Source organism: Embiotoca jacksoni, unplaced genomic scaffold, assembly GCF_022577435.1.
Source record: "Embiotoca jacksoni isolate LCO1_2020_lvr unplaced genomic scaffold, fEmbJac1.0.p SCAF_24, whole genome shotgun sequence".
Classification (NCBI taxonomy): domain Eukaryota; kingdom Metazoa; phylum Chordata; class Actinopteri; family Embiotocidae; genus Embiotoca; species Embiotoca jacksoni.
Window position 1 is genome coordinate 2,240,019 of NW_027185375.1, and position 25,862 is coordinate 2,265,880.

Here is a 25,862-nt window from a genome sequence, read left to right on the forward strand (position 1 = left end):
GGCAGCCTCGGAGAGCACGGCCGGCTGGCGGAAAGTAGCTGCAGTGTCCTGGCAAAAAAAAAAAAATATCTGTCCAAAAAACGTCCCCCAAAAAAACTGTCCCGGAAAAGTTAGGTATAACTAAAAGGTAACGGACGTGCATGTTTTTTTTTTTTTCTTCCTCGCGTTTTCCAGACGTGCTTGCTTTTTTTTATGAGCGTTAAACGTGCGGCTTTTTTCCACGGGTCTTTTAGTCAGGCAAGCCAGACTCCAGACAGGCGGCAGTCCGCGAGGACAAGAGGAGGAAGAGCTTGTCCATTACGCCGCTGAGAGAGACAGAAATTCAGGCACGGTTTACGCGCCGATGCGCTTCATTTCTGGCCGGGGGGGTTCCGGTTGTCGGTTTGGTAAACTGCGCTTCAAGCTAAACCGCCCCGGCCGTGTTTCTGGTCAAATACTCAGAGAATAAAGAATAAAAAAAAAAAAATGGCTCTCGACAGATATAATTTGTGATAGAGAGGGACAGGTTTAAAGGGACAGTGACACTCCGCGTCCTTCCTGGTTTTACGTTGCTGACAAACGTTTGTTGTACCACACACTACGAGGTTATTTTAGTAAAAAAAAAAAAAAACCTTACCGGAAATATGTCAGCTTTGTCTTTCGTAAATAACTTTAGATTGACTCTTGTCTTACGCGGGACTCGTGGTTAGTAAATAATGCCCGGAGATCAGCAGGATGGGCGTCATTAGCATTGTCTTTTTTTTTTAATTTGCATTGAATCCTGCTTGTGATGAGTTCAAATATATTTTTTTTAAGTATAGCTGCAGAAGAAAAAAAGTTACCAAAAAAAAGCGCCTGATGTTCGTGTTCACATACGGGTACGTAAAGCTGCGTGTTAAATAACATGTACTATAGGACATTAGCTGCAGCGTTAGCATGTGAACTGCAGTTTCAATAGGACATAATTGACATGCTTTGAAACCAGCACTCACAATTCTGCTGAAACGTGAACTCATCACAATCCCATCTGCGATTATCAGGTGACGTCAAATTTCATGTGATGTTTTATACAATATCCAGCGTTTGTGAATGTCGCTCCTTCACGTGTTATAGACCACATAAAATAGCTTATTATCCTATTCCTGCGTTATATTTGATGTTCTTGAATAACATTTTACATTTGTATTGGTTGAAAAATCGCTGTGACCTAAAGTGTGATTTTTTTTTTGTATGGGGTGGGGGAAAAAAGGTTAATAAATCGATTTGAAATACTTCGTTATCAGTAGATAATGTAGACTAGTAATGCTCGCTGCTTTAATTTGTCATGGAGTCAAACTGGATTAATAACATCTGTAATCCAGTTCAGTACAACTGCTCTGCTGCATTTTCTACATTTGCAAACCATTCAGTTTCTGACGGGCATAAATTCAGTGTAGTGTACTATATTCTGCAGAAGGATGGAGTTTACGGCTGACCTGTGTTTTAATTGAACTGATTAGACTATACAGGTGTTCCTGATGAAGTGTGGAATATCTTCAGTACGCACTTATTGCTCCTCTTTAACCTTGCATTTGTTTTTTTTATTATCAGAAGACACGGCTCTTCTAATGAAAGATGTGTTATATATGAAATTAGTTTGCATCGAATTATGTTGAACTTTTTTTGATAAACTGTTGCCTCATATCACTTATATAGCAATTCTTGATATCAGTTTTATTACAAAGATGAAACTTAAGACTTGTTTTCTGTTCCTCAGGACGCCTGGACACCAACGTGATGTCTTGGACGTTTGGCAGCGCCACAGAAGAGGACGCCATGAAGAATTCTGGTCTGAGGGGCTGAACTGAATCAGCGTGGTGAACAAAAAAAAACTACAAACCTAACAATTACCGTTGGATGAGAAGTAATGGGCTGTCCGAGCTGGCGATAGCATGCCAACTCCAAAAGGGAAAGGTGGTTCAATGTCCCACCGCTACCGGCCCGCCTCAGAGTACGATGACGCCACGCTCGTCCAAAAGAGAGAGTACTGGAGAAACAAGAAGCGGGAGCAGAGGGCCCGGCTGTCTGGGGGCAGAGGGAAGTCGGCACGGGACGGCAGAGGGGAAAACATCCCACTTCTAAATGCACCAGCGGGGGCTCCTTCCTCTTCCTTGTCGAGTAACGACGAGTCGCACAACTCTGCGTCACGGACTGGACGCGCAGTTAAAGACGGTTTACTGGGAGCCGCTGGAGTCCAAAAGGACAAGTGGCTCCAGTCAGTGAGACTCAACAAGGTGGTGATACCGGAGTGGCCCGTATCATGTTCCGTGTCGGCCAAAGCTGCTGGGGGCGACGCGACCCCGGTGAAATACCCGGCAGTGAGGATTGCCGTGCGCAGAGCTGTTACCTCATCCACGTCCAGTGGAACCCACCTGAACACCAGTTCCTCAGTGCCTCCTGTCAGACTGACAAGAATTACCAATGGCAGCTCCCCTCAAACCGCACCTCAGCCAAGTGTGTCTATGCAGGGCGCGTCGGTCCCAGTAACCCAATATAAGGCACTAGTTGCGCCGCCCGTTCGGGCTAAGCTCCCACCCGCCAATGCGACCGCGGGTAGGATGCTCGCGTCCTCACCCGGCGGCTCTGTTCTGATCAAGACGGAGGGCGAAACCACGAACGCGACGCCTCCGAGTGGAACAGCGAGTGCCTTCGTCGCCGCGCCGAGGGCGAAAGGCGTCGGCAACGCGCGGCCCTCCCCGGCGTCCGAGGAGGACAAGGCGGCCCGGCGCAGGGAGCACTGGCGGATTAAAAAGCGGGAGCAGAGAGCGAAGCTGGCCGCTCGGACGGTGGAAGTCAGGGAGGGGACGAGGGGAGCGGAGACGACGTGCCCGAGGGTGACCGCGCGAAACCCGGGACCGGCGGGCGGCCCGGTTCTTCTCCCGGCTCAGACGTCGTTGAGAGGGGCGGGACAGAAGCGGCGTCCCCCTCCGGTCAACATGTCTTTCGCATCTGCCGAAAGGGAAAACGATGGCGCTCTAGCCAGCCTGCAAACGGATCAGATGAAAGCGCACGCCGCACATGGGAATAAGTTCACGCAGGCAGCCAACACGTCCGGCGGGATGTATGTGAGAAAAACCGCCGACTCGTATCGAAAACTTCCGAGCTACGTCCATCTCTCTCACGTTGCGCGCGGGATCTCCCGATGTAAAACGCCCCGACAAAGGTTCATCGAAGCACAGAAGAATTTCATGATTCACCGGAGGTGTAAATCCCCGCTGATGATGTTCGGGGCCAGGAGCATGCCCAAAATCGACCCCAACGACACCCCCGAGCAGATAATAGCCAAACGCAGAGAGTACTGGCGGATTAAAAAGCGCGAGCAGCGAGCCAAGATGTCGATGGAGGTGAAGGCTCGCCTGAAGGAGAAAGACTCTCTGATGCGGAGGGTGAAACGCTACCAGAAAATCCTCGAGGACATGAGGAAGGCCAGAGCGCTGGCGCACTCGTCGGGCAGCCTCGTCCACGCCTCGGACGCCATCGGAGGGTTCATCAAGGAGGACGGCACTCTGACCAACAACATGCCCCAGATCCCGCCGGATTACGGGACAGAGGAGGACAAAAGGGACGACGAGCTCCGCGGAGCTCGTAAGAATGCCCCCATCGCACAGCGGCAGCGCCCGCCCGACGCCAAACGGGGAGCTTTTACTCCCGTCAGGATACAACCGCCTCCTCCTCCGCTTCGTCCGGCGCACGTGAAAGTCTCTTTCCCTCTCGCCGGACAGGCGGTCGACAAACCTCCGAGACCGCCGCCAATCAGACCGCAGCGGGCTCAGCTGGAAAGCACAGCTGCTCCCGATTCGCAACCCCCGGCTGCCCACGCCGTCGGCCAGCTCACGCTCACTCGCCCCCAGAGCCCCCGGAGCGCAGCTTCCGGCGGACCGACGCCGGGGCCCGACCGAGGCGGCTGCGTCATGAAGATGTCCGTCTCGAGCAGCGCGCCGTCGCTCCTGGCCCTGTCTCTGGACCCGGGGCTGACGGAGGAGGAGAGGATGGCGAAGAAGAGGGAGTACTGGAGGATAAAGAAGCGCGAGCAGCGGGCAGCTCGGGCCGTTCGACTGAAGCACGGCCTCTTGCAGGCGAGGGCCAACGCGGCGCTGCAGCGGAGGAAGGCTCACAAGCAAATGGCCGCAAGCCCCGCGCCGCCGAGCAGAAGCCCGACCGCTCGCGCGGGGCGCGATCGGCCTTTCCCCCGCAGCAACACGCCCGTCGCATCAAACGTAAACGTGATCAAACAGGAGAGCGACACGGTGGCAGCGGCTGACCTAAATTTCCCGCCAGAACAGGCCACCTGTCCCGATATCAAACCCCCGGCCCCCCCGCCTCCGCCTCCGCCTCCTCCGCCGCCTCAGCCCGAGTCGGACCCGGCTCTGAGCGCAGACAGCCAGGCCACCACTCTGCTGGCTGTGGCCTCCATGAAGAAACTCCTGGAGGAATCCCTCAGCACCGTGACGGACAGCAAGAGCGTGCAGACGGACGTGAAGACGGAGACGGCGGAGGAGGACGAAGAGCCGGACACGAAGCCGAATTTACCCCAGCTCTTCTTCGAAAAGGACGACATCGCTCCGATCGCCGCCGACCTCACGCTGCAGATACAAAGCTGGCAGCCAAACAGCGACGCGGCGCAGGGAGACCCGCCGAGCCCTCAGTTCAAGATCCCGTCGCCGATCGGCGAGGCGCTCCCGCCTCTCCCCGCCTCCGGCGATGTCCAGCGCCCCGCCCCTCCCGACCTCACGGAAGCGCGCGACGGCCCGCCTTCGCCCCGCGGGACCCGCAGCGCCAAAGCCGCCGGCCACCGGAACCGCCGCTCCCCGGAGCCGGCAGACCCGCATCCCGTCGCGCCCCGCGTCGCCGCAGGAGCGACGCCGCGAACAGCAGGCGCGGGAGCGAGGCCGCAGCGACGTCTCGCCGTCGGCGCAGAGCGGCCTGACCAGCCTGCAGAGGAAGAGGGAGTACTGGAAGCTGATGAAGAGGCAGCAGAGGGCCCGGGTGAAGGCCCGGCAGAGAGACCGGCAGGGCGGCGACGGCGGCGGCGGCGGCGGCAGCCGGCTGTCTCCGAGGAGCATCCAGGTGAAATGACACACGGGAATCATGTTTGTTCTCCACCATCTGTTAACTTTGTGCGATCGCGTCGCGGCGGAGCCGATATTATTGAAAATGCCTGACACAGTTCCGCATTGCAACGATCGAATTGGATGTTCGAAGAACATGCGGAGCGGAAGCTCCGTCCGTTACTCCAGCATCTGTTTCATCGATATTTCTAAAACGTTTCAATGCCGTAGTGATGTCATCAACCTAGTTATTACGAGCCTCAGCGTCCGTTCGAAACCACCACCGTGCAGCATTCACGACTTCGTCACGACACGAGCGCGACACCCAAACTAACACAAATAATCATTGTTTATTTGAAAGGAAACGGCGTCGTGCTTTTTCCCCCTTCAGGTACTAGGCAGCAGTGCTCTCAACCCTTAAACCACATTAACATCGAGAATATTGTGCGCTTGCTTCCCCCTCGTGAGTTCCATTAGACGACAACGAAGATGTCGAACGCCCGCTCTGATTCTCGATTTTTTTTTTTTTTTTTTGTGTGTGTTTTCTAACCGGTTCAGCTTCAGTTCCCCGTTTTAGTTCCGATTGTCCCCGAGCGCACGTCTAGTTTTCAGAGAGGCGAAAGAAACTAGTTGAATTTCAGAAGCTTCCGAGCCACAAAAGGAACATAAATATACACATCAGAAATTTGGAAAAAAAAAAAAAAAAAAAAAGAAAGCTGTTCACGAGGTTCTGTATATAGAAGTAATTGGTTTCTGGTTCTGACTCGGTCCCGGCCTTGCGGGCACGGCCGGCGTTCGCTCGAGCTCGAACCTGACTCACTCGCAGCGAAACCCCTCTCTGGCATTTAACGCTCGAACGGCAGAAATAAGACGGTGGAGTGACCGAGAGGACCCCGCTTAAAACCGAGGGTTAAGACATTGCAGCGTGTGCTCGTTTCTGAAATATTACTGCCTGACTTCTGCATAGACTTCTCTGAGACGAGAAGAAAAAAATTCACCTGTTGCGTTGTCGTCCGTCAGGGTCCGGGCTCGGGTGCGATCGACGCCGCTCGGGACGCGAGCCCTCCCGCGGCCCTCCGCCCCAAACCGTCGGCGACCTCTCTGTCTCCGGTGAGCAGCATCCCTCCGGTGCTGCTCGTGAGCCAAACAACGAGCGATGCCGAACAGTCGCCCGACGCGCTCCAGGTCCAGCCGCCCGTCACCGGCGGAGAGCAGAGCGTCGCCACCACGGGGCCCTCCGCGGGCATGTCCGACAGCTCGGGAGCCCCCGAATCGCCGCAGCTTTCCCCCGAGTGGATGTCTCAAAGCACGGACGAAGACTCGGCCCCCTCCCTCCCGACTCTGAAGCCCCCGGAGAACCCGCTGTCCAGCATCAACCTGCAGCCCATCGAACCGCCCGGCCACAGTCCCCGTTCAGTCCTGAGTCCCATCAAAATCCCCTGCGCTCAGTCTCAGAGCGCCACGCTGATGATACCATCCCCCACCAAGCTGGCTCCCGTGAGCACCATGGTTCCTCCGAAGCCCATCCCGGGGGAGCCTGAGGAGGACTTCCTGAGGAGGAAGAGGGAGTACTGGAGGATAAAGAAGAAGGAGCAGAGAGCCAGGAAGGCCATTCGGGACAAGGGAGGGACCCCGAAGAAAACCGCCGACGCCTGGAGGCCCGTCCCGCCTGTCCAGGACATCCAGACACCGGTGAAAGCTGCACATGTGTATATATATATAAAAAAAAAAAAATGTGTTTGATGGCTTCTAGGCTCTGACTAATTATAATGTTCATCTTAAATGATGTTGACACACGATAACTCATAATTAAACACCTCTGAGGTTCATACTGAAAGCTGAAGATGTGATACAGGCTGTTTGCTGGTAGGAAGCTGAGAATGTGACAGAAAGAGACAAAGAGCGCATATAAAATTAAAAAAAAATTTAAAAAAAAAACAGAAACATTCATAACATAATGATAATTCTGAATTTTTCTGCTAAATTGAAGGTTTAAATGTTTCTTTAAGGTTTGAGAAAAATCTCCATTTTAAAATCCCATTTGGATACGCTGGAAAATGCCTCGTTTTTCTTAACTGGTTGATTTTTTTTTTTTTTTTTTTTTTTGGGGGGGGGGTTCGTGGATCTTACAGGACAGAAACAATACGGACATACAATGACTTCATAGAACAAAGTAGATTAAATTTACCAGAAATATTCAAAAGTAGTTTCAATTAGCACAACCTCAAATAACTACAGCAGTGAAATGCTCAGTAACTCAACAGTAATATTAATCCAAAAACATCACACATAACAGTAAAACACTGATTTCGACACCGCGTGCACTTTTAATACTTTTAAGCACATTTTTCGGACAATACTTGCGTACTTTTACTTCAATAAGGGACTCTGAATTGGAACGTTTTTCTCAAGTGAAGGACCTGAATACCTCTTACCCCTGCTCATAGGTGTACCGTGTATGAGAGTCAAGTGAAAGCATACAGTTAGTTTAAACACACTTAGTCGATTTTTAAAAAAAAAAAAAAGCACCCGTTTGTTTTATGTCATTCGCTCGATGACTAAAAAGAAATATTAGAACTTGGTCCTTTTTTTGGTTTGGTTTCTGTAATACAACCTTTTTCTCTCTCTCTCTCTCTTTGTCTGTAGGATTCTGATCAGTGGATGAACTCCTCCGAGGAGTCGGAACATCTCATCAGGTGGGACATTTGTTTTTGCCTCCGTGCGGCAATCGTTGCCGTCGGATTCATTCTGGGTAATAATGAGATCTGTCTTTCCCAGCGGTCCGGTGGACCCCGTGCCGGAGTCCTTTCCGTACATAAGCTACGCGGTGCACGCGGAAGGTGAAACGTCCACTTCGGCCCTTTCGACCGCAGAACAATTCCCGGCGAAGTGACGGCCGCGGTGAACGACTCTTGTTCTTTTTGACTTGTCTCCCCAGATGAGTCGCAGCTTCTTTTCGACGACTACGAGAGTAACGCCGGCGAGGAGGGCCCCGTGTCGGACGCCGTGTGGAGGAACCGGTACCTCATGGACTACGACCCGCTCAACCAGCTGCTGGTGTGCATGGTGTGCGGAGACCTGCAGTACTCCCACGTCCTGGAGGGGGTGAGGGCCCACATCGAGGAGGCCCACCCGCACACCCTGACCCTGGAGCCGGAGGAGAAACAGCGAATACTGGTGGCCTGGGACGAGCAGGTGTCCCAGCGGGAACGCTTCTTTACCAGCCAGCTGCAGCAGCACAGCGGGGCTCTGACAGGTACCGTACCGCTTCGGACCGAGGACGCGTAGAGAGGACAGATCGGTTGTTTCTCGATATGGCTGCTCAGGCAGCGAGACGCAATATGAAACATGAATATTTAAATACCTCAACAGGGTTTTCTGTGCTGCGTGGCATCAACTCAGCAGGAAATGCTCCAGCAACTACTGGCTGCGACGACCCTGCCATTTGTTTGGATTTTAAAGTGCAAGTAACTTAGGATAGAAGAAATAACACACTTTACTATTAAAAAATGAAATTCTGGACTACTTTGTTACAGTTAATAGTCCGGGATGACCATTTGGTAACGGCTGCAAATGGGCTGGCTAATACTAGCAAATTCTAGTATTGGATGTTGTCGCGTATCCTGCATTGATTCATGTCTTTGGCCGTATGAAGGCGGTGCAAACTTATTCATGTTAAAACGGAGACGTTTTATTGTTTTATGAAAAAATATAGGCTCATTTTGAATTTGATGCCAGAAACTGTTTTAGAAATGTTGGGACAGGGGCAATAAAAGACTGGAAAAGTTGCGTAATGCAAAAAAAAACAAAAAACAAAGAGTGAAACAACAACTAATTAGTTTAACTGGCAACAGATCAGTAACATTGTTGGGTATAAAAAAAAAAAAGAAGAGCATCGCAGAGAGAGGAAGAGTTTCTCAACAGTGAAAACGGGGAAGGGGGTCCACCAAGCTGTGAAAGACTGCGTGGGCACGTAGTGCAACTAATTACAAATAATGTTTTGTCAATGTAAAATTGCATCGAATTTGCATCATCCGCGGTTCATAAAATCATTAAAAGATTCTGAGAATCTGGAGAAATCTCAGTACGCAAGGGTCAAGGTCGAAAACCAACATTGGACGTTTGTGATCTCCGGCCCCTCGGGCGACGCCGCAATAAAAACGGACTCGAATCTGAAGTGGAAATCACTGCATGGGCTCAGAAACACTTCCGAGCGGCATCCACTAAATGCTCCACCCTGCAGAAAAAGAAACCGTATATAAACATGATCCAAAAAAAAGTGTAAAACTGTCCTGAATTTTTTTTTTTTTTTTATTGGAAATCATTTTTTTTATCTTCAGTTGACAACCGTGTCTAATTTGATTTGCAGAGGCTCAAAGGAACTAAACAGCACAGGAGACAACTGCATGAGTCGACCGAAGACCGCGGACCAGGAGAGAAACCAACACTACATCAGTCTTATTTATTTAATGAATTTTTAAAAAAAAAAAAAAAAGTTTTTTTTTTTTTTTTTTTTATCTTCACAGAAAAACACATTGAAAGAGAATGCTGAATGATAGGCATGACATTTTTTTCTATACTGTTGCTGCCTCGACTGAGATTTTTTTGAGACAATTTTGAAAACATCTGAAGAAGCCCAACATGGTGGGCAAACACAGTCTTTGTGCTCGGCTAGGCTCAGTGCATCGCGGACCTATCTCTGTAACGGACATATATAAAACCTATATCCATTAAAAATGTGTTCATATGCCTGATTCAGTTCTTTAAATTTGGCCATTTCGAGACAAGATAGAAAACTGAACGCCGTTGTGCAAAAACACCCCTTTAACACACTTTAGTAACCCCTGCAGAACAGCTGTGGCCACTAATTTGCGTTGAAAAAAGCAATTCTCTTTCATTTTTCTACGTTTTTCTCACGTCGGTTGCTTTAAGTTGCGAGTCGAATAGAACTGCAAAGGAAGGTCCAGGTCGGGGTGACTTCTCCCTTTGCTTTGGCGATAAAAAAAAATCATTGAAATATTTATTTATGACCTGCGTGTGTCAGACAGCGATGTGGTCTCAAGAGTTCCCTCTGTAAAACCTGGCAGAAGGTATTTCTTTTTTGTTGAGATCCCACAAGATTTGTACACTACAGAACCCCTCGAGGTGCGACAAGGGAAATATTTATGTGGGAAATACAGTCAGGTTTATTGATTATCGATCTGTTTTCTGTTGCGATTTTTCACAAAGATCTTTTCTTCTACCACACGAGCCCCGGGGGCTTCCATACTGCTATCTTACCTGTAGTTTTTTGTTTTTTTTTTGTTTGAAACTGGAGCACATTTAACCAAGTTCAACAAACCGTGCCGCTCCGTTCAGCGCCTCTCCTCCTATCTTAGGCTGGATGATGTAATGATCAGCGCAGAGGAGAAATATTTGTTTTTGAACGTTGTTTCCATCCAGGACAAACATTCGATCATTCTAGGAAGACTGGACGTCTGTGAGATTATATAAAAAAAAAAAAAAAAACACCTGAAAATATAGCCCCAGTTTGTGCCTCGTGTGTGTGTCCTTACATCCGATTCTCTTAAAGATTAAAACCAGGCGACTTTGTAAAAAAAAAAAAAAGTAAATCTGATTCTGATGGGATTTCAAAAATTCTCAAATAAAAGACAGATGCTCCATAAAAAAAAAAAAAAACAACGATATTTCATATATTTCTCAGGTAGTAAAACTGTCGTTCGCTCATTGACACGACACAAAAATGGAGCGGTATGAATTCCACTGTTTTCATAGTAGGAATAATTTAATATGTGTGTTTCTGGTATCTTTTTTGAAGGTTAAAAAAAAAAATTAATAATAATACTGTAAAGAATAAGTCGGTGGGAAAAAAAACCCAAATGGAATTCATAGTCCACCGCTGGCAGTGACGAGAGCACCGATTGGGACCGAGGCGAGTGAGGCTGCAGCGGCAAAAACAGCCGAGTGGACTGAACCGAGCAGGATTGTTTTGGAATTGGAATTTTTTGTATTAGTGAGAGGGAGGACCGGGCTGTTTTTTTTCTTCTTTCTCACGTCACACGTCTTACTTCAAAGCCAGACCAACAAAAAGCCGTCGGCAGGTTTTTGTTCACTGATGATCAGCCTGCGAGATGAGGGGGTTCTATTTGATGTGGAGGACGGACGCAGGCCGACACGAACCACTTGCTGGAATTAAAATGAAATTAAATTGACCCCCCTCCCCGACCCCGCCGCCACCGAGCAGCCAGCTGTAGGACAAACACGCGCATTTTTACGGCACAAGGATGAACCGGTTTCCGTTATTCGAGCTGATGTTATCTCTGTTTTTTTTTTTTTTTTTGCTGCCCCCACCCGCAGGCGTGCGTTCGAGTCAGGGCCGGTTCTCGACCTTGGGTTTCTCACCGGCTTGTTTGCATGGGCGTCCGGTAACCGTTTCACGGGGTTGTTGTTGGTTTTTTTTTTTTTTTTTTTTTTTTGTACGAGCTGCCGCACCGCGCTGTTCTTCGAACCCTGAACCTTACATTCGTTACGCTCCTCTTTTGACAACTTTTTTGTACGGAGATGACTTTTTTTACAGTAACTTTCTCACCTCTGTAAAAAAAACAAAAACAACAAAAAAAAAAACACTTTTGCAGTTCATATCAGCTTCGCCATGCGATGCGAAATCCTCTGCTATGTAAATACACCCGAGGCGGTTATGAGATGCCAAATTTTACTGTTACTGTGCTGTTTGACAGGTTTTTTTTTTTTTTTTTTTTTTTTTTTTTTTGGAGCAACTTAATTTATTATTTATTGAATCTCTTCTTGTATAACTGATTATTGATGATGCATTATTCATATTTGTAGTTCCAATGTTAGACGAGTATCTCATTTGTGAGTATTGAGGAATCCAAAGGCTTTTCTGCATGAGTAGTAAATGGATGAACAGTTGAATTATGAACTAAGCTCTGGAATGCATTCCCACGTTTTTAGTCTGATTTTCACAAAGAGGAAAATGATGAAATAATCTTGTGTTCGAGCACAAAGCTCGTGGGTTGAAACCTGCCTGCAGCCGCTGCGTACTGTAAAGACCTGGGAGTGACCAAGCTGATTCACCTTTTGAGAATGTAACTGACTTGATGACTTGTTTACCAGTTTGAAGGGAATGTGTAATGGCCTTTTCAGTAATAAACCTTTTCTACCGTTCACTGAAATCTTTTTTTTTTTTTAACACATTATCACATTAGAGATCATCTTGGATCAAATTCAAATCAAATCATTTATGCGTTCTGTTTTGTTAAGTACAATTTCCTTTAGAAATACATTTTATATAAATACAGTCGGGTCCAAATTATGGGCAGGACTCAATAAGACGTGATATCGTTGTTGTTTTTTACGTCCGTGTATGTTTCACGATTACAAAATGTGAAACTGTCACGTCTAGAGAGGTCAAAATGTGGCTATCTCACGTTTTGCTGTAGTAGATTTCAATATCACGCTATGACATGATACTGAGTTGGGGGTTTTTTTCAGTATACATTAAGCAACAGATATGATATTTACAGGTTACCCTCCACTATACATGACCTGCGTAGACACGTATAGTTGGGCTACACTGTAAAAAATAAGGATTCATGAATGGATATAAAACTAACGCAACTTGGACTGAATATTAAAACAATTTTTTGACTAACGCCACAGTCCAAATGTAAATGGAGAAGCAACCCCCCCCACAACAAATCAAACTCACTCACTTCATAAAAGTTCCCTTTGTCTCAACCAGCGTTGTCCCAGACTGCCTGGTTTTGTTCTGCTAATGGCCTTATGTAGACACTAATCTGATTGTAGACAGTTTACCAGTGAAAACCATAGACCGGGTGTTCATAAATCTTCTAAGTACAAAAAGACATGCTTCCTAGAATCGTGATTTTTTTTTTTTTTGTCAAAGAAATTCCTCTTAAGTTACTCGCAAAGCATCCCGGCCCCTTCGAGCTCCTGAGTCGAACCACTGTCGGGAGCAGGGAGGAGAGGCTGGAAAATTTCTTAAGCAGAAAAAAAAAAAAAAAATCAAAAATGGTGTAAAGACTTAAGAGTTGGAGAAATATTCTTCTGGCGAGTTCATGAAAGGCTACAGAGGATATCGTGCGGGGATGTTTGTGGTTCCTTTCATTGGAGACGCACTCTCGCTTAACACAATGGAACCAGAAATGAAACTGATTACAGCACAAAGATAATTTAGCAACTTGCAAAAATGCAACAGTGCAGCGGTGATGACTCAAGACTGGACAGTTACAGACCTCCCACTGCCTCTTACTGGGACACTGGACTGTTTGTTCTGTGCCAAAAAAAAAGAATCATTTTTTTTAATCAACTAATCACATCTTTTAAAAGACTGCATCATACCGATCAACAGGGTCTTCATCACTTAGATTGAAAGTTTTTGTCCCTTCTTTTCTGCTCTGAAAATCTCTCGGCAAGAAATTTTTTATTGTAAGTTAGGAGCTCTTATTCTCAAGACAGTTTGTGAATCCGGCCCCCATTTTTAGCTACACAGTTTTATTCTACTGATAAAGGTTTGGCTGTTTCCAAACGGTTCAGTTGGTTCACGGTTTGAAAATCTCCAAGGTCTCTGAACAAAGACCATTTTGTGGTAAACAGCAGTTCAAACAAGTTGAGCGGACTGGTGGCGTCAGAGGTTGCCGATGTGAGGAAACAGGAACTAAATCAAGTTCTGCTGAGAAGCTTCCTTTAAGATGGTTCCTGCTCGGGGGAGCATTACTTTTTGTTTTGGGGGTAGTTCACTTGCATTTTCCACATATATCGTTTTTTGTTTTTTATTTATCGTTTTTTGTTTTTTTAACCAGCAAATGCAAAGATATTGTTAAACGTTTGTATATTTTACAGTGTTTTGGGATTTCAATGCATCTTTTTGTAAATTAACATTTCAGCAGCATCACACATTAGCCTGGAAGTCTTAATGAATAAATACTACTCTGCCGGTTGTGACCAATTAAATTAGTTTTCCTCTGCTTTGTTGAAATCATTTTTTGAGGCCTGACAAGTTTGAATTATAAATAAAACAAAAATCACAAAAACAGAAGCAAAGAATCGAGGCTAGTATGGAAAACTCAAAATGAATTTTGTGTGGCTGAATATGTTTGAGACACTAAAACAGGGAAGCGGAGAATTTTTCTTCAGATTTAATTTATTGGATCACTTAAACTTACCACCTCCTCGGTTCTGCTGTCTTTGCTGCCGAGTCAGTGTCTCCTACTTTTTAAATCAGCCATTCACAGTATGTCCTGATTCTCTACTGACGGGAGTCTTAACCGCACAGTCTGGCTGCTGTTCACTGCTTCATCCGCTGACTTCTCCGGGGCTCCTCTTCCTCTGTAGCCTCAGCTTCCTCTCCGGGCTGCTGCTCTTCACTCTGGCTCTCCGGATCGGGCCGGTGGCCCGACCCGGCGTCGGCCGCCCCCTGCAGCTCCCGGGGTCCGGCGTCCAGGCGGAACAGCGTGGGGACCTGACCCAGGATGGGGTTGTTCTCTTGTAGACCGGAGATCCACTGGTTGAGGGTGGCCTGGTCTCCCTGACCGCTCATACAAATGGCGAAGACCGGACCCTCGTCCACTGGAAGACGTACAAATATCTGCGTCAAGGTTCTGTTATAAAGGAGCGTTACAAAAAAAAAAAAAAAAAAAAAAAAAGGCTGCAGATATCTTACCATCTTCCACATCGAAGTTCTCCTCGTCCCCGAAGTCCCGGTCCAAATCCAGGTCCAGCTGCAGAGGATAGTCCAAACACCTCTCAGGGTCGTAGGGCTCGTCTGACTGTAGGGACACACACACACACACACACTTAAACATCTGTTGTTGGTGGAGGGGGGTGGGGGGGGCAGCTCTTCCACAGTTGTGGGTCTGATGTTTGAGTGACAGAAATGACAGACGAGGGGGGGGGGGGGTGATTTTCAAATATTTGAATAGTCATTATAGTGTAATATATCCAAGACTGTGACAACACTGACTCTTTTTGAGGTTTTATCTTGGGACAATACAACCACAGATTTTAGTTTCTTAGTAACTGAGAGTATTCAGCTCCAGCAGTCGTTTTTTTTGGTTGTTGTTTAAGGTTTATGAATTATTGCCCCTTAACTCTGTGCTCTCTAATGTTTCTTGGTCCCACTTTTATAGAGTCACATCTTTTGAATTTTGACCAGATTATGCATTTTGTGTGATTAAAACAGAACTTTAATGCTTCAATGTATGAGCTTGACGGGACTTTCCTTCCTCCACACAGTAGGTCACTTGAGTTCAGACAGAAGCGGTTTGTTATTTTTTTTTTTTTTTTTTTTTGTCCCCACAAAGTGAAAACGAACCAGTTTCACACTTATTTCCCGCAACGAGACCAAGAAGCAGTAATATTTAATAACCGCTGTTAATAATGATAAGAGCTGAGCGATGTCCCACCTTCTCTTCGGGCGGCGTGGGCTCCGCCCTGAGGACGTAGTAGTACACGCATGTCTTCCTCAGCCACAGAGGGAAGGGGCCCTCGACAAACACCGGCCTGCTGGGGTTGTGATTGGCCAGCAGCTCCACCTGGCTGGGGCTCTGGATACCTGGCGTCGACGCGAGGAGGAAACAAAGGGCGGTGAGCGAAAGTCTTGAGCGTACATAGAAACAATAACACCGCTGTACAACATCTGTTAAAGACAGGGAGAACACGGCGACCTTTTCAGTCAGGCTTCAAAACATCATCTCACTTAGACGTTATCGCGCGTCAAAGAAGCTCCTGTAAACCTCCAGCGACGGCAGTTCGCTCGCTGTCGTTACACCTCCAAACTGAACACCTGCAAACGTCTGTAACACGGTAAACACACCAAAAGCTTCCATACCTACGATGTGAGGAAGAGCGACCTCCGCTCCGCTCTCCGTGACGTCTGCGCGGGGCAGCTGGCGGGAAGGGCAAATAAACAGATGAAAACGCACGTTTCTTAATTTGATGAAAATAACGTCAAATAAAATAAATAACTATAAAGAAGCTGAGGTCAAATTAGACCTTCTGGGATTTATTCCGCAGGTACGAACACCTGAATAAGGAAGACATTTAAAGACAATCTGCGCGGGATTGTTGCTCATTAACGTTCATTCTCAGCCTTGGAGGTTTAAATCGGGGAAAAAAGAAAAAAAAAAATCCCACATATCTTATGGTTCCTCCGTGTACTCTTGAGGGGATCTTGAATCGAGCTCGTGGTAAAAAAAAAAAAAGCTCCAGAAAAAAAACAAGTGAATATGTGGCGCACTCAAAAATGTACGGCCACATTTTCTTTTGTTTAAGTATGAATTTGTCTGTATAACTTTTAAAATGAACTGATTAAGAGCAGTGATCTCATGAGCTTACTTCGAATTCCTGTAATGTTAAGAGGGTGGTTTTCTGGCTCCTGTACATTTGTATTGTTTTATCATAAAGAAATCACCTCAATATGTTCAAAGGACTCATTTCATGTTCAGTCAGTTTGGTTTATGTTCAGAAAAATATGAGTTACGTGTTCTTTAGCTTATGCTAGCCCTTTCAGCTAAAGTAAACACCGTTTGCCATTTTGTGTAATTTGCCGCCAAATGTATTTGTCATTCTCAGTAGATTTTGCAAGTATGTAAACTGCTAGTAGGAGTTAAATACCAATTTATCACATCAAATAGGGTGATTTTAAGTTCATTATTACAACGTATAGGAGTGAATGAAATAGGGTAATGTGAAGTTATAGTTTTATTTTGGTAAGTTTTGATTAAATTTAGACATTTAACCACATTATATGTTCGATACAAGTATTTTTGTTGTGATGGATTTTTTACTATCGTGAGTACTTTGAATGTCTTGACATGTAAACTGTAAACACGGTGAACACAGTACACTAGATTCATGATTTTGCACTTTATAATTGTTATCGTTTACATTTTAAATTTGTTGAATGAATATACAGCTCGAGAGGATGTCTGCCCGTCTCGTCATTTTCCCTGTTTTCTCAGCACAAATCTGTTCACAGCTTCTCCCGGACGGAGACCTGTTACAAATACAATGTGAGCTCGGATTATGACTGACAGCTCTGGCCGAAAGCGAGGAAGTGGACCTCGAGTTAAGACTGTGATTGACAGCTCTGAACTTAATGAGCACCATTTCCACACAAGGCACCAACACCATCGGGGTTTAAACTTCAAATTCTCTATTTATTCCCTATTTAATAAAGGAGAAGGTGACACGCGTGAATCAAAGAGCTTTAAAAAGGTATATTTTGGACTTCCGGTCTTTATGCAAAGCCAAGTTTTACCTGGTAGACGCTGACTTTGGCGTCCCGGTCATTAGCGATGCGCGTCAGGCTGAGGCGAGCCAGGTCCACCGGGTCTTCAGGCAGCTGCTGGGGGATCGGGAACGGGTTGATGTGCTTGAACCTGGGGAACCAGTACATGATGCGCTGGTACTTCCTCATGGGGTGGCTCTTCTCCCCGAAGATCTGGACCAGCAGGACTTTGGTCTGCACGTTGGGCATGATCCCTGAACCACAAACGGCGTCACGCGTGACTTCTCCGGAGGACACATATCTAAATATCTCCCGACACTCCCGTGACCTCCCGGGCACTCACCGTAGTTCTCCATCTGCTCCAGCACCTGCACGCCGCACTCCTGCTGTCGAGGATAGTGGTTGAACATCCTCTGGATGAAGTTTCGGGGCACGAACACCTCTTTCGGAAAAACGTCCAGCAGCTGGTTGTAGACGACGAGGTCTCGCTCCACTCCGAACTCGGGCATCTTCTTCAGAGCGGCGTAGATGAACTCCACGTGTCCCCGCCGTCGGACGTCTCTCTTCAGGAAGACGTTTATGACTTTGTTAAAGGTGGCTTTGGTCCGGGCCTCTTTGGCCACCTGCTCAAACAGGTCGTCACGGGCGACCAAAGACTTGTCCTTCTCCTCGTCCTCGGCGATGAACCGCGCAGGCCGACTCTTGGCGCACGCTGGGCTGCCATGGAAACGCCTCAACGCCTAGAAGTGAAATTTTTGTTGTCACGTGTGCACGAAACAGGAACTATCGATTCAGTATTCAGTCTTCGCGATTGGATTATTTTGTGGTCGTACAACCGTTAACTACCGAGAAGCAGCATCAGTTCACCGGGACAACATTTAAAGGGCTCGAAGTCTGAGACAATCTTGAAGCAAAGTAAAAAAAAAACAAAAAACAAGATTTATATAATTTGGTTTTGTTTCTATAGCAGATCTCAAAAGGAAATAAGTGCATTTGTTGGGGACTATTTTCGGAGGTAGGTGCTCTAGCGGGTGTTCACAGCAGGACAAAGACAGAATTTCCAACCGGGGAAAAAGCAGCTCAGGGGCACCAGATCTCCGAGGGCGTAAAAGCCCCCCCAGGTTCAGTTAAAAAAAAAAAAACGTGCAGCAATTACCATAACAACAGCTGTGAGCTGTGTCAGGGCCTTCATCTTTTACGTGTTTCCTGTGTGCGCGCAGACGTGCAGCTCACCTGGTGCTGGAGGTCACACAGCGCGCCGGGGTGTCTGGAGGAGGCCGACAGGAGCGGAGCGCCACGCCGACCTGACGCGGCCGGCAGCCGGAGACGCTGCAGGACGCGGCGGGTCATCGCGAAGCCATCGCACCGGTCACAGAGCGGAGCTGCGCGGGGAAAGCAACATGATGACACGGGCAGCTCGCAGAGGCTCGACCTGCCGTTTGTTCGGTCAACCGCACGGAAATATTTATCTTGAAGCGAGAAAACATTTTTTTTTTTATTTTAGTATGAAGTTTCCCATCTAGATTAAAGCAGGGGGGGGGGTGAGACAAGGACAAAACGTCACGAAATTAGTTTTATAAATTGATCATTCGTAATACTCTCGTTATGTAATGATCGGACCGGCACGAACAACTATATAAATAATACCCACCATTAATGCTTTAAGCTGGAGTCTCCTTCACAATCCGCTCTACACGGACGCCTCCATGTTGAAAAGTCGGCAGCACATTCTGGTTCTACACACATTTCCTTCCCCCCTCTAACAACGGAAACACGAGGGCACATTAATTGTTCCGCTTACGTCCGTCCTGTACTTTGTTGGGTATTTCGCCACTTTCTTCTAAAACGGACCATGTAATGAACGTTTTGCAGCGCCTGTTTCTGTAATAGTAGATATTAATTGGCATCACGTTTCCTGACGATAAAAGACGCGCAAAGTCCCACCAGAATTATTTCAATTAAAGGTATTTGAGCAAAAGCGCGACAAGTGAAAGCAAAAAAAACAAAACAACAACAACAACAAAAAAGCATAAAATTAACATTGTAATGCTGTTGTCACTGTTAATCTCGATTCTAGATTGTCCCGGTGTTTTATTTGAGTGCGTGCGCTACACAACCCCGCCGCCTGGGGGCGATACACGCCTTCAAAACAGACAGGCTCCCCGTCTCCGAGCTCTCAGTTGAGTGTAGCCTGAAAAAGTTTTAAGTTTCATATTGATTGAAAAAAAAATAGTTTTTTTTTATTTTTTTTTTACAATAAACCCAGATACCGCAGATAAGTGCTCAAAGGGAGTGAATGGATACCGCTATTGACATGTCTCCACGGTGCTTTCTTTAAGTTGTCAAGCCGGCCACAACGAGGTACTGGGTTTCCGGAAGACACTTTCATTCTTTTAACTGGCAATGTGGTTTTTTTTTTGTTGTTAAAAACTATTATTATTTTTTTTAAATATTTTTTTATATAGCACTTAACATAATAATTTAGCACCATCAGTTTATTTATGTGTTTTTGTGTGTGTGTGTGTGTGTGTGTGTGTTTAATAGACAATAAGGACTTTAATTACAGGAAAACTCGGAGTTTCCGGTGTTGTAACTGAACCTGGCAGCTGACACAAGTCTCCAGTGTGTGACGGGTGACACTCCTCTCAGCATGGAAAACAAACCTCAGTGCAGACTTTACCTCTAGAAAACTACACTCTGCGTAAACTTGGGATTATGGATTCTTCTGCAAACAGTTTTGGTGAGTAAAAGCAACGACAACCGTCCTTTTGTGTTTTTTTTTTTCTACACGTTTTCTTTTCTTTTTTCTCTTTCTCTCTTTTTTTTTTTTTTTTTTTACTGCATTGTGGAAACTTAACTCGCTTGTGTGTGCGGAGATGCCGCTCACATCCTTATGGATGGAAACACTTTGCCAAACTACCTTCAAAAAAAATAAATAAATAATAAAAAAAAGAGCAATAATTTGTTATTTGTGTATTTTTGATAAACCTCCATACGCCCGGCAACATGAATGAAAGCATTTTTTTTTTTTTTTTTACAAACCTGTCAAACTTTCGGGTTTCGCTCGGCTGTGCTTCTCGTTAGAAAAGAGCTTTTAATTTAATAAAGCAACGCAGTTACGCAGACGTTTTTTTTTTTTTTTGCAGCACTGGCTACTGCATTCTTTGGTTACAGTTTTATAGAGGAGGATAAGGGAAATAAACAGGAAGGGCTCTGACCAAATGTTGTTTAAAAGGAAGTTAAGCGGCGCTTCGGGCGCTTGCTTAAATATACAATGACTTGAACACTGGCAGTGTCGCACCGGCAGCATATTTTCACATTTGCAGGAACAATAAAGTATTTTTCTTTTTATATAGTATTGGTGGGCACCTTTTTTTTTTTTTTCTTTTTTTTTGTTGTTGCAAGTTGTGTTGAAACACGATAGCAGCACTGAGAGACCGTGTAAGATGTGTTGGTAAATACAAGCTGTGGGCCTTCGTGCGTTTTCAGCTGCTGGCGAGTTTGTTTTTGTTTTTTTGCGCGCGAGGCTTCAGTACTGTATTCAAACAGCTGTCTTGATTTTGGCACGCGGGTTGAAATCAAATTTGAGGCGTGACTGACTTAGACTTTTTGTTGTTGTTGTTGTTGTTGTTGTGTCGGTTCGCATGTCTGTCGTGCTTATTGTGAACGGCGAGCACAGTAACTACGAGAATGAACTTCATTTTCACTTTTGTGCTTTGTGCTGCATGTTCTCATTGCTGTATATTTTCCAGCCACCGCTGGAGCTGTCAGAAGAAAAAAAAAAAAAACTCAGCGGGCTGGAAAAAAAAAAAAAAAAAAAATACAAAGTAGAACAATGTATGATATTTTAAAAGCCTGTTGTTTTTTTTGTTGTTTTTTTTTAACTGAGTAGACAAAATGAGTTTGTCCATTTTGCTCTCCCAAGTCTTTTCGCAAGCGAGTAACAAATCCGGACTCCTTTGAAAAGCTCCACCCGCTTTCTGCCCCCCCCCCCCCCCCCACAATACTGACAGTGAAACAGGAGCCGAGACAGCGTTGCACAATGCGGCTTTTGTTTGCACATCTATAGGCCCTGCTGTTCCACCTATGCGCTGATGTTGTGTTTACTTGTCTTGTAAGCTGGTGGGGGGGGGGGACAGTAAACATCACGTGGGGACGTCTGCCCAGCTGGCCCGTGGGCACGACTTTTAAGCGCTGGAGGGAACCTGAGGTGTAAAATGCAGCGTGGAGTGCTGCTGCTCGTCTCGATAAAAACAAAAAAGTCTTTAATCTTCATCTTGTTCTCGCGTTTCACAATAGAGGTGATCGCTTTACCTTGAAACGCAGTCGTGCGGGTGTGCTGGTACTTTTGAAAGCTGCGGTGGACATCCGATCGTGACTACGTCTCCACCGTCAGCTGACTGGTTTGCATGAGTTACAGTAAAAAAAAAAACAACAACAACAACAACAAAACGAGACGAAGTCAGTGTTGTGGTTAGCGACGAACATAACAAGCGGACACCATTATCAGATATTTGTTTGTTGTGCCTTTCTGACCAAAACGCGGTGTACAAGGTGGTGTCTTTGAGACGGAAAGTTCATGTAGAGCTAAAACAAGTATGTAATTAATGGATGAGAAGAGTCATCAGGGACTATTTCAATAGTCAATTCGTTGTGGAAAAAAAAATTTCTCCAGCAAAAAATAGTGATAAAATGTCAAATATCTGCAGAAGTTCTGAAAGAGAAGATTTGTTGCTTTTCTTTGTCATACAAACGTATTGTTGTAAATTCAACGTGGGGGATTTTTTTTCGGACTTCTGGTGGAAAACACATGCGAAGATACCACCTGCAGTTTTATGACATTTCTTAAACCAAACGGTTAATCAGTTAATTCAAAACACAATCGGCAGATTAGTCGGTAGCAAAAAAATAATCAGGAAGAAGCCTATCCCTGCTGAGTGGAGTTTACTGGTGAACACGATCACAAATTACATCCGACTGCTGCCTCTGTTGTAATTTGTGGAACATTAACCAGGTATGGCATCATATCAACCATTCACCATAAACGAGCGAGTTGCTATGGTGTCACAGCCATTTTCTCCTGGCTTCGATATTACTGACACAGACGTTGGCACGTTTTCTCGCTGTGCTCTATCTTCAGATAATATGAAATGACTGTGTAGAACTAGATGATAGCTTTTTACAATCCAGCTGCACGTGCCGTTTAATACCGATCATATCTGTAGGCATTTATACCAGAGGAGGCTTCTTAGCCAACATTTGCCATATACAAGTATGTACAACTCCGTTTTCACAAAAGTTGGGGCACTGTGTAAATTGTAAATAAAAACCAAATGCAATGATTTGCAAATCATGTAAACCCATATTTAATTGAAAAAAGACCGAAGAAAAGGTATCAAATGTTGAAACTGTGAAACTTTATTGTTTTACTAAAGATATGGGCCCATCTTAACTCCTCGCTAAAAAAATAGTCAAAGAGGTGGAGGATGGCTGTAGGTGAAACCACGGACGTGGAGAGGATCTATCAGCGTGACACTGGCTGACAGTCAACTGCTAAAGCTTAAAAGCAGTGAGCCAACCGTGACGGCATCCATCTGTCATTCAAGCTCCAGCCTTAATTATGCATAACTGTAAGCTCCCAAAACCTTTTTTTTTTAGTTTTTTTTGTACCAGGCTGTAAACATGCTTAGCTTACTGTTTGATCTGTGCAGGCGGTGACCTACTAAGCAGCACATATCGATAAGCAGCACAGCTCATCACAACATCGCAACATCAGTCTGCAGCATAATCTGGAAAGAACAGGTTTTCTGGTCCGTGTAAGACAAACCACATTTCACGTGACAGAAGTGGCGCCTCTGGTCGTAGTCCTGTTCTGAATTAAACCAGATGCGATCTTCATGTTCACTTTCCTCCATATTTGTTTGCGTTGCCTTCATCCAAATTTTCCCGCGAGTATTTTTGTCACGTGGAAGACCGCAGACCATTGTTCAAATGACAAAAGAAATATTGCTGTATGTGTGAATGAAGTAAAAAAAAAAAAAAAAAAATGAGACGGCACCATCAGGTCTAGAAATGTTGTACTCATAAATAGGTTTCGGTGCGAGAGAGCAAAAGGAGTTTTCTGAAGATTTCATTGTTTGCCTGCGTGGGAACTGCAGTTGAGTTCCATCTATCAACATACTCGGCCAATAAATCTGATCCTGACACAGTGTTGTCAAAGTGATCGAAATGCTAATACCTACATTGCGATAAAATAGGATTAACCCTCGAATGTTTTCTTGCTCAGGTGTGCAGAATGTCTAGAATGACTTTTGTGTGGATTTGGAACATATTGTGCCGAGATCAGCAGGAAGTTGCACCAGCAAAATGGCAGCTATGTCATTTTTTTTTTTTTTTCCCAGAAATGTTGTAATACTTCTTTTGAGAAAAGCAGGCATACTGTTTTGCTGAAGTCTTGGTGGTAAAACATTTAGTTTGCTTCTCTCTGCGGGCTGGATACTAAACCTCAGTACTTTGTTGGTGCTGAATGAAACATGTCTGCAGCACCGAGTATCAAAAGCTTGTCAAATACTAAATACTGGAATTTGGAACGTGTGGATTTGTAGTCGTGTTTGTTCGTGTTATTGCTGATTCTAGGAAAGTTTGGAGTGTTTAACTGTGGAAAGGTTCTTCCGTGTCTGAGAGCCAGCTCATTGTGAACTTTAGGTTCGTCCCTAGAGGTAAATGAGATCAGGTTATTATATGAGCTCCAATCACGGCAGCGAGATCATAAACGTTTGCGAAGATTTATGATCTGTCAGTCGTCAAACTCGGTAGCTCCGGTAGAACGAACTCGGTCTTGCGTAACGTTTGTTTCTGCTTCATCCAGATGCAACAGTTAACTCTCTGATGGCGCGTTGACCCGCCGCCAGCTGTGAACTGAACCTTTGGGTTTAGAGAGTATGATGGCCTTACTATTTTCTGACATTTTACAAACCAACACATTCCTTTACGGGCCGATTAATCAATACTCGTTGATTGGCCGAGTAATTTTATTTATAGTACGGAACAGAATCTTTTACTGGCCAAGATAATATGAAACAGATATAAAGGTGCTGGTATTTATTTCATCAGGTGTTTGTTTTTTTTAAGAAAATAGAGCATAAACTATATTGATGATGGATTTTATCTTTTCAAATTTGAGAATATACAGCTTTTCCTTTAATGTTTTATAGACCAAACAATCAATGGAAAATGAGGGGGGGGATGATTTAAATCATATTTGGTTGTGACTGCATGCGCATTTCCACACTGAACAAGCTGCAGAGCGACATTTGGTAAATGGTCTGGACCCGCATAGCGCTTTATCACCTTTTGGTCTCAAAGTGCTTTTAACATGGTTTTTCTATTTACACGCACGAGACACCATCAGGAGCACATTCACACACCGACGGTACACCATCGGGAGCAACTTAGGGTTCAGTGTCTTGCTCAAGGACACTTGGGCATGTGGACAGGAGGAGCTGGGGGGGGGGTCGACCCACCAACCTTCCGATTAGGTGTGCAACCCGCTCTACCGTCTGAGCCACAGCCTCCCAGTCAGTGGTCGGCGTTTGTGTCCACCAGATGAATATAAGTTTAATATTCATCCTCTTTACGACGTAGTTCGGTGTCCTCCTCTTCCAAACCCCTGAGGGGGGGGGGGAAAAAAACAAAAAAAAGAGGGATAAACAGAGCCCGTAGAACCTGCCGTCGTTGGGTTCATCTCGTCGAGTAACACCTTTTTTTTTTTATTTATCATCATCGAATCCTTCGCGAATGCAAACGTGAACGACGGCATCTCTCACGTTGAGGCGGAGGCCGGCTCATCTCCGCCGCTCCAGCCCCGATGAAAGGATAACAACAGTGTGGCGCCAAATCAGCCTCGCCGCTTGCGATGTTAGTCAGACACGTGCACTGTGTGTGTGCGTGTGCGTGGGGAGAGAATGTTTCTCGCAGATGCCGCTGCTCCGTTTCACTTCTCTGACAGGACCTCAAACAGTTTTGTGCAGGGGCGTGCAGGATGTGGAGCGGTAGCACGGCGTCAGAATCAAACAGGGGGAGCTAAAAGCAAACAGCAGTGTGCCTCGGGACAAACGGCGTCTGTAGGTGGTTGAGGTCATTATGCAGCAGCCTTTGGTGCGAGGTAGAAAAACGAGTGGGTGGACACTGCACGAATATGCTAAATGTAATTGGGAGTCGGAGGCTGCAGGAGATGCGTTTCCTTTCGACAGGGTTATAGTGATATTTTAAGCTCACGTTTCCTCGCAAATAAAATAAGCAGCTTTAAGTTGTGGGAAGTTTAGAAAAAAAAAATGGAGCCATATTTGGAGACGTGGCAGTAATCTAGGTTTACAGAAACATATGTACTGTTGATACAAAATAAAACAGGAACTCAATCTAAGCTAATCCTCACCCCAACTGACGGAGGCAGATGGCCGTCCACCTCTGCGAGAGTTCTTTCTGTTAAAAGAAAGTTTCCAAATGGATCCTCTTGTGGTAATTGC

At 45.7% G+C, this 25,862-nt stretch overlaps 3 protein-coding genes across 10 annotated transcripts in view; 2 read left to right on the top strand and 1 right to left on the bottom strand.

Moving 5' to 3' along the window:
• Window positions 1-4: 4 nt before the first annotated feature.
• On the top strand, window positions 5-12,251 carry LOC138203965 (proteoglycan 4). 6 transcript variants are annotated; one of them, XM_069159006.1, is made up of 6 exons: window positions 4,626-5,085; window positions 6,087-6,758; window positions 7,713-7,762; window positions 7,845-7,906; window positions 8,005-8,322; window positions 9,436-12,251. In XM_069159006.1, exons 1-6 carry the CDS (start codon window positions 4,720-4,722, stop codon window positions 9,450-9,452), a joined length of 1,485 nt encoding a protein of 494 aa, XP_069015107.1. In that variant the 5' UTR covers window positions 4,626-4,719; the 3' UTR covers window positions 9,453-12,251. The 6 variants fall into 6 exon arrangements, with proteins under 6 accessions (XP_069015104.1, XP_069015102.1, XP_069015103.1 ...); XM_069159005.1 differs by having other exon boundaries at window positions 8,005-12,251; XM_069159003.1 differs by lacking the exons at window positions 7,713-7,762; window positions 7,845-7,906; window positions 8,005-8,322; window positions 9,436-12,251 and adding exons at window positions 5-127; window positions 801-857 and having other exon boundaries at window positions 1,736-5,085; window positions 6,087-6,705.
• A 1,968-nt stretch (window positions 12,252-14,219) lies between these two features.
• Window positions 14,220-19,074, bottom strand: ecsit (ECSIT signaling integrator). 2 transcript variants are annotated; one of them, XM_069159014.1, is made up of 8 exons: window positions 18,989-19,074; window positions 18,571-18,856; window positions 17,681-18,077; window positions 17,368-17,591; window positions 15,937-15,994; window positions 15,512-15,660; window positions 14,770-14,875; window positions 14,220-14,675 (listed from the first exon to the last, which is right to left on the bottom strand). In XM_069159014.1, the coding sequence occupies exons 2-8, from the start codon at window positions 18,685-18,687 to the stop codon at window positions 14,395-14,397; spliced, it is 1,332 nt and encodes a 443-aa protein (XP_069015115.1). In that variant the 5' UTR covers window positions 18,688-18,856; window positions 18,989-19,074; the 3' UTR covers window positions 14,220-14,394. The 2 variants fall into 2 exon arrangements, with proteins under 2 accessions (XP_069015115.1, XP_069015114.1); XM_069159013.1 differs by having other exon boundaries at window positions 18,571-18,719; window positions 18,989-19,073.
• A 900-nt stretch (window positions 19,075-19,974) lies between these two features.
• eml3 (EMAP like 3) overlaps window positions 19,975-25,862 on the top strand; it is a 41,787-nt gene continuing 35,899 nt past the window's right edge. For both annotated transcript variants that reach the window (XM_069159015.1, XM_069159016.1), the window contains exon 1: window positions 19,975-20,077. In XM_069159015.1, coding sequence (XP_069015116.1) covers window positions 20,053-20,077 — 25 coding nt within the window. In that variant the 5' untranslated portion in view covers window positions 19,975-20,052. The remainder of the gene's footprint in view (window positions 20,078-25,862) is intronic.

Bases quoted from the DNA above. Each gene is read 5' to 3' on its own strand.
- ecsit (XM_069159014.1), bottom strand. From the start codon at position 18,687: ATGACCCGCCGCGTCCTGCAGCGTCTCCGGCTGCCGGCCGCGTCAGGT. The intron at 17,592-17,680 runs GTGAGTGCCCGG...TTTGTGGTTCAG, and splicing joins GGAGCAGATGGAGAACTACG to GGATCATGCCCAACGTGCAG. The intron at 14,676-14,769 runs GTAAGATATCTG...TACGTCTTCCAG, and splicing joins GAACTTCGATGTGGAAGATG to TGGACGAGGGTCCGGTCTTC.
- LOC138203965 (XM_069159003.1), top strand. From the start codon at position 1,911: ATGCCAACTCCAAAAGGGAAAGGTGGTTCAATGTCCCACCGCTACCGG. The intron at 5,086-6,086 runs GTGAAATGACAC...GTCGTCCGTCAG, and splicing joins TGTCTCCGAGGAGCATCCAG to GGTCCGGGCTCGGGTGCGAT.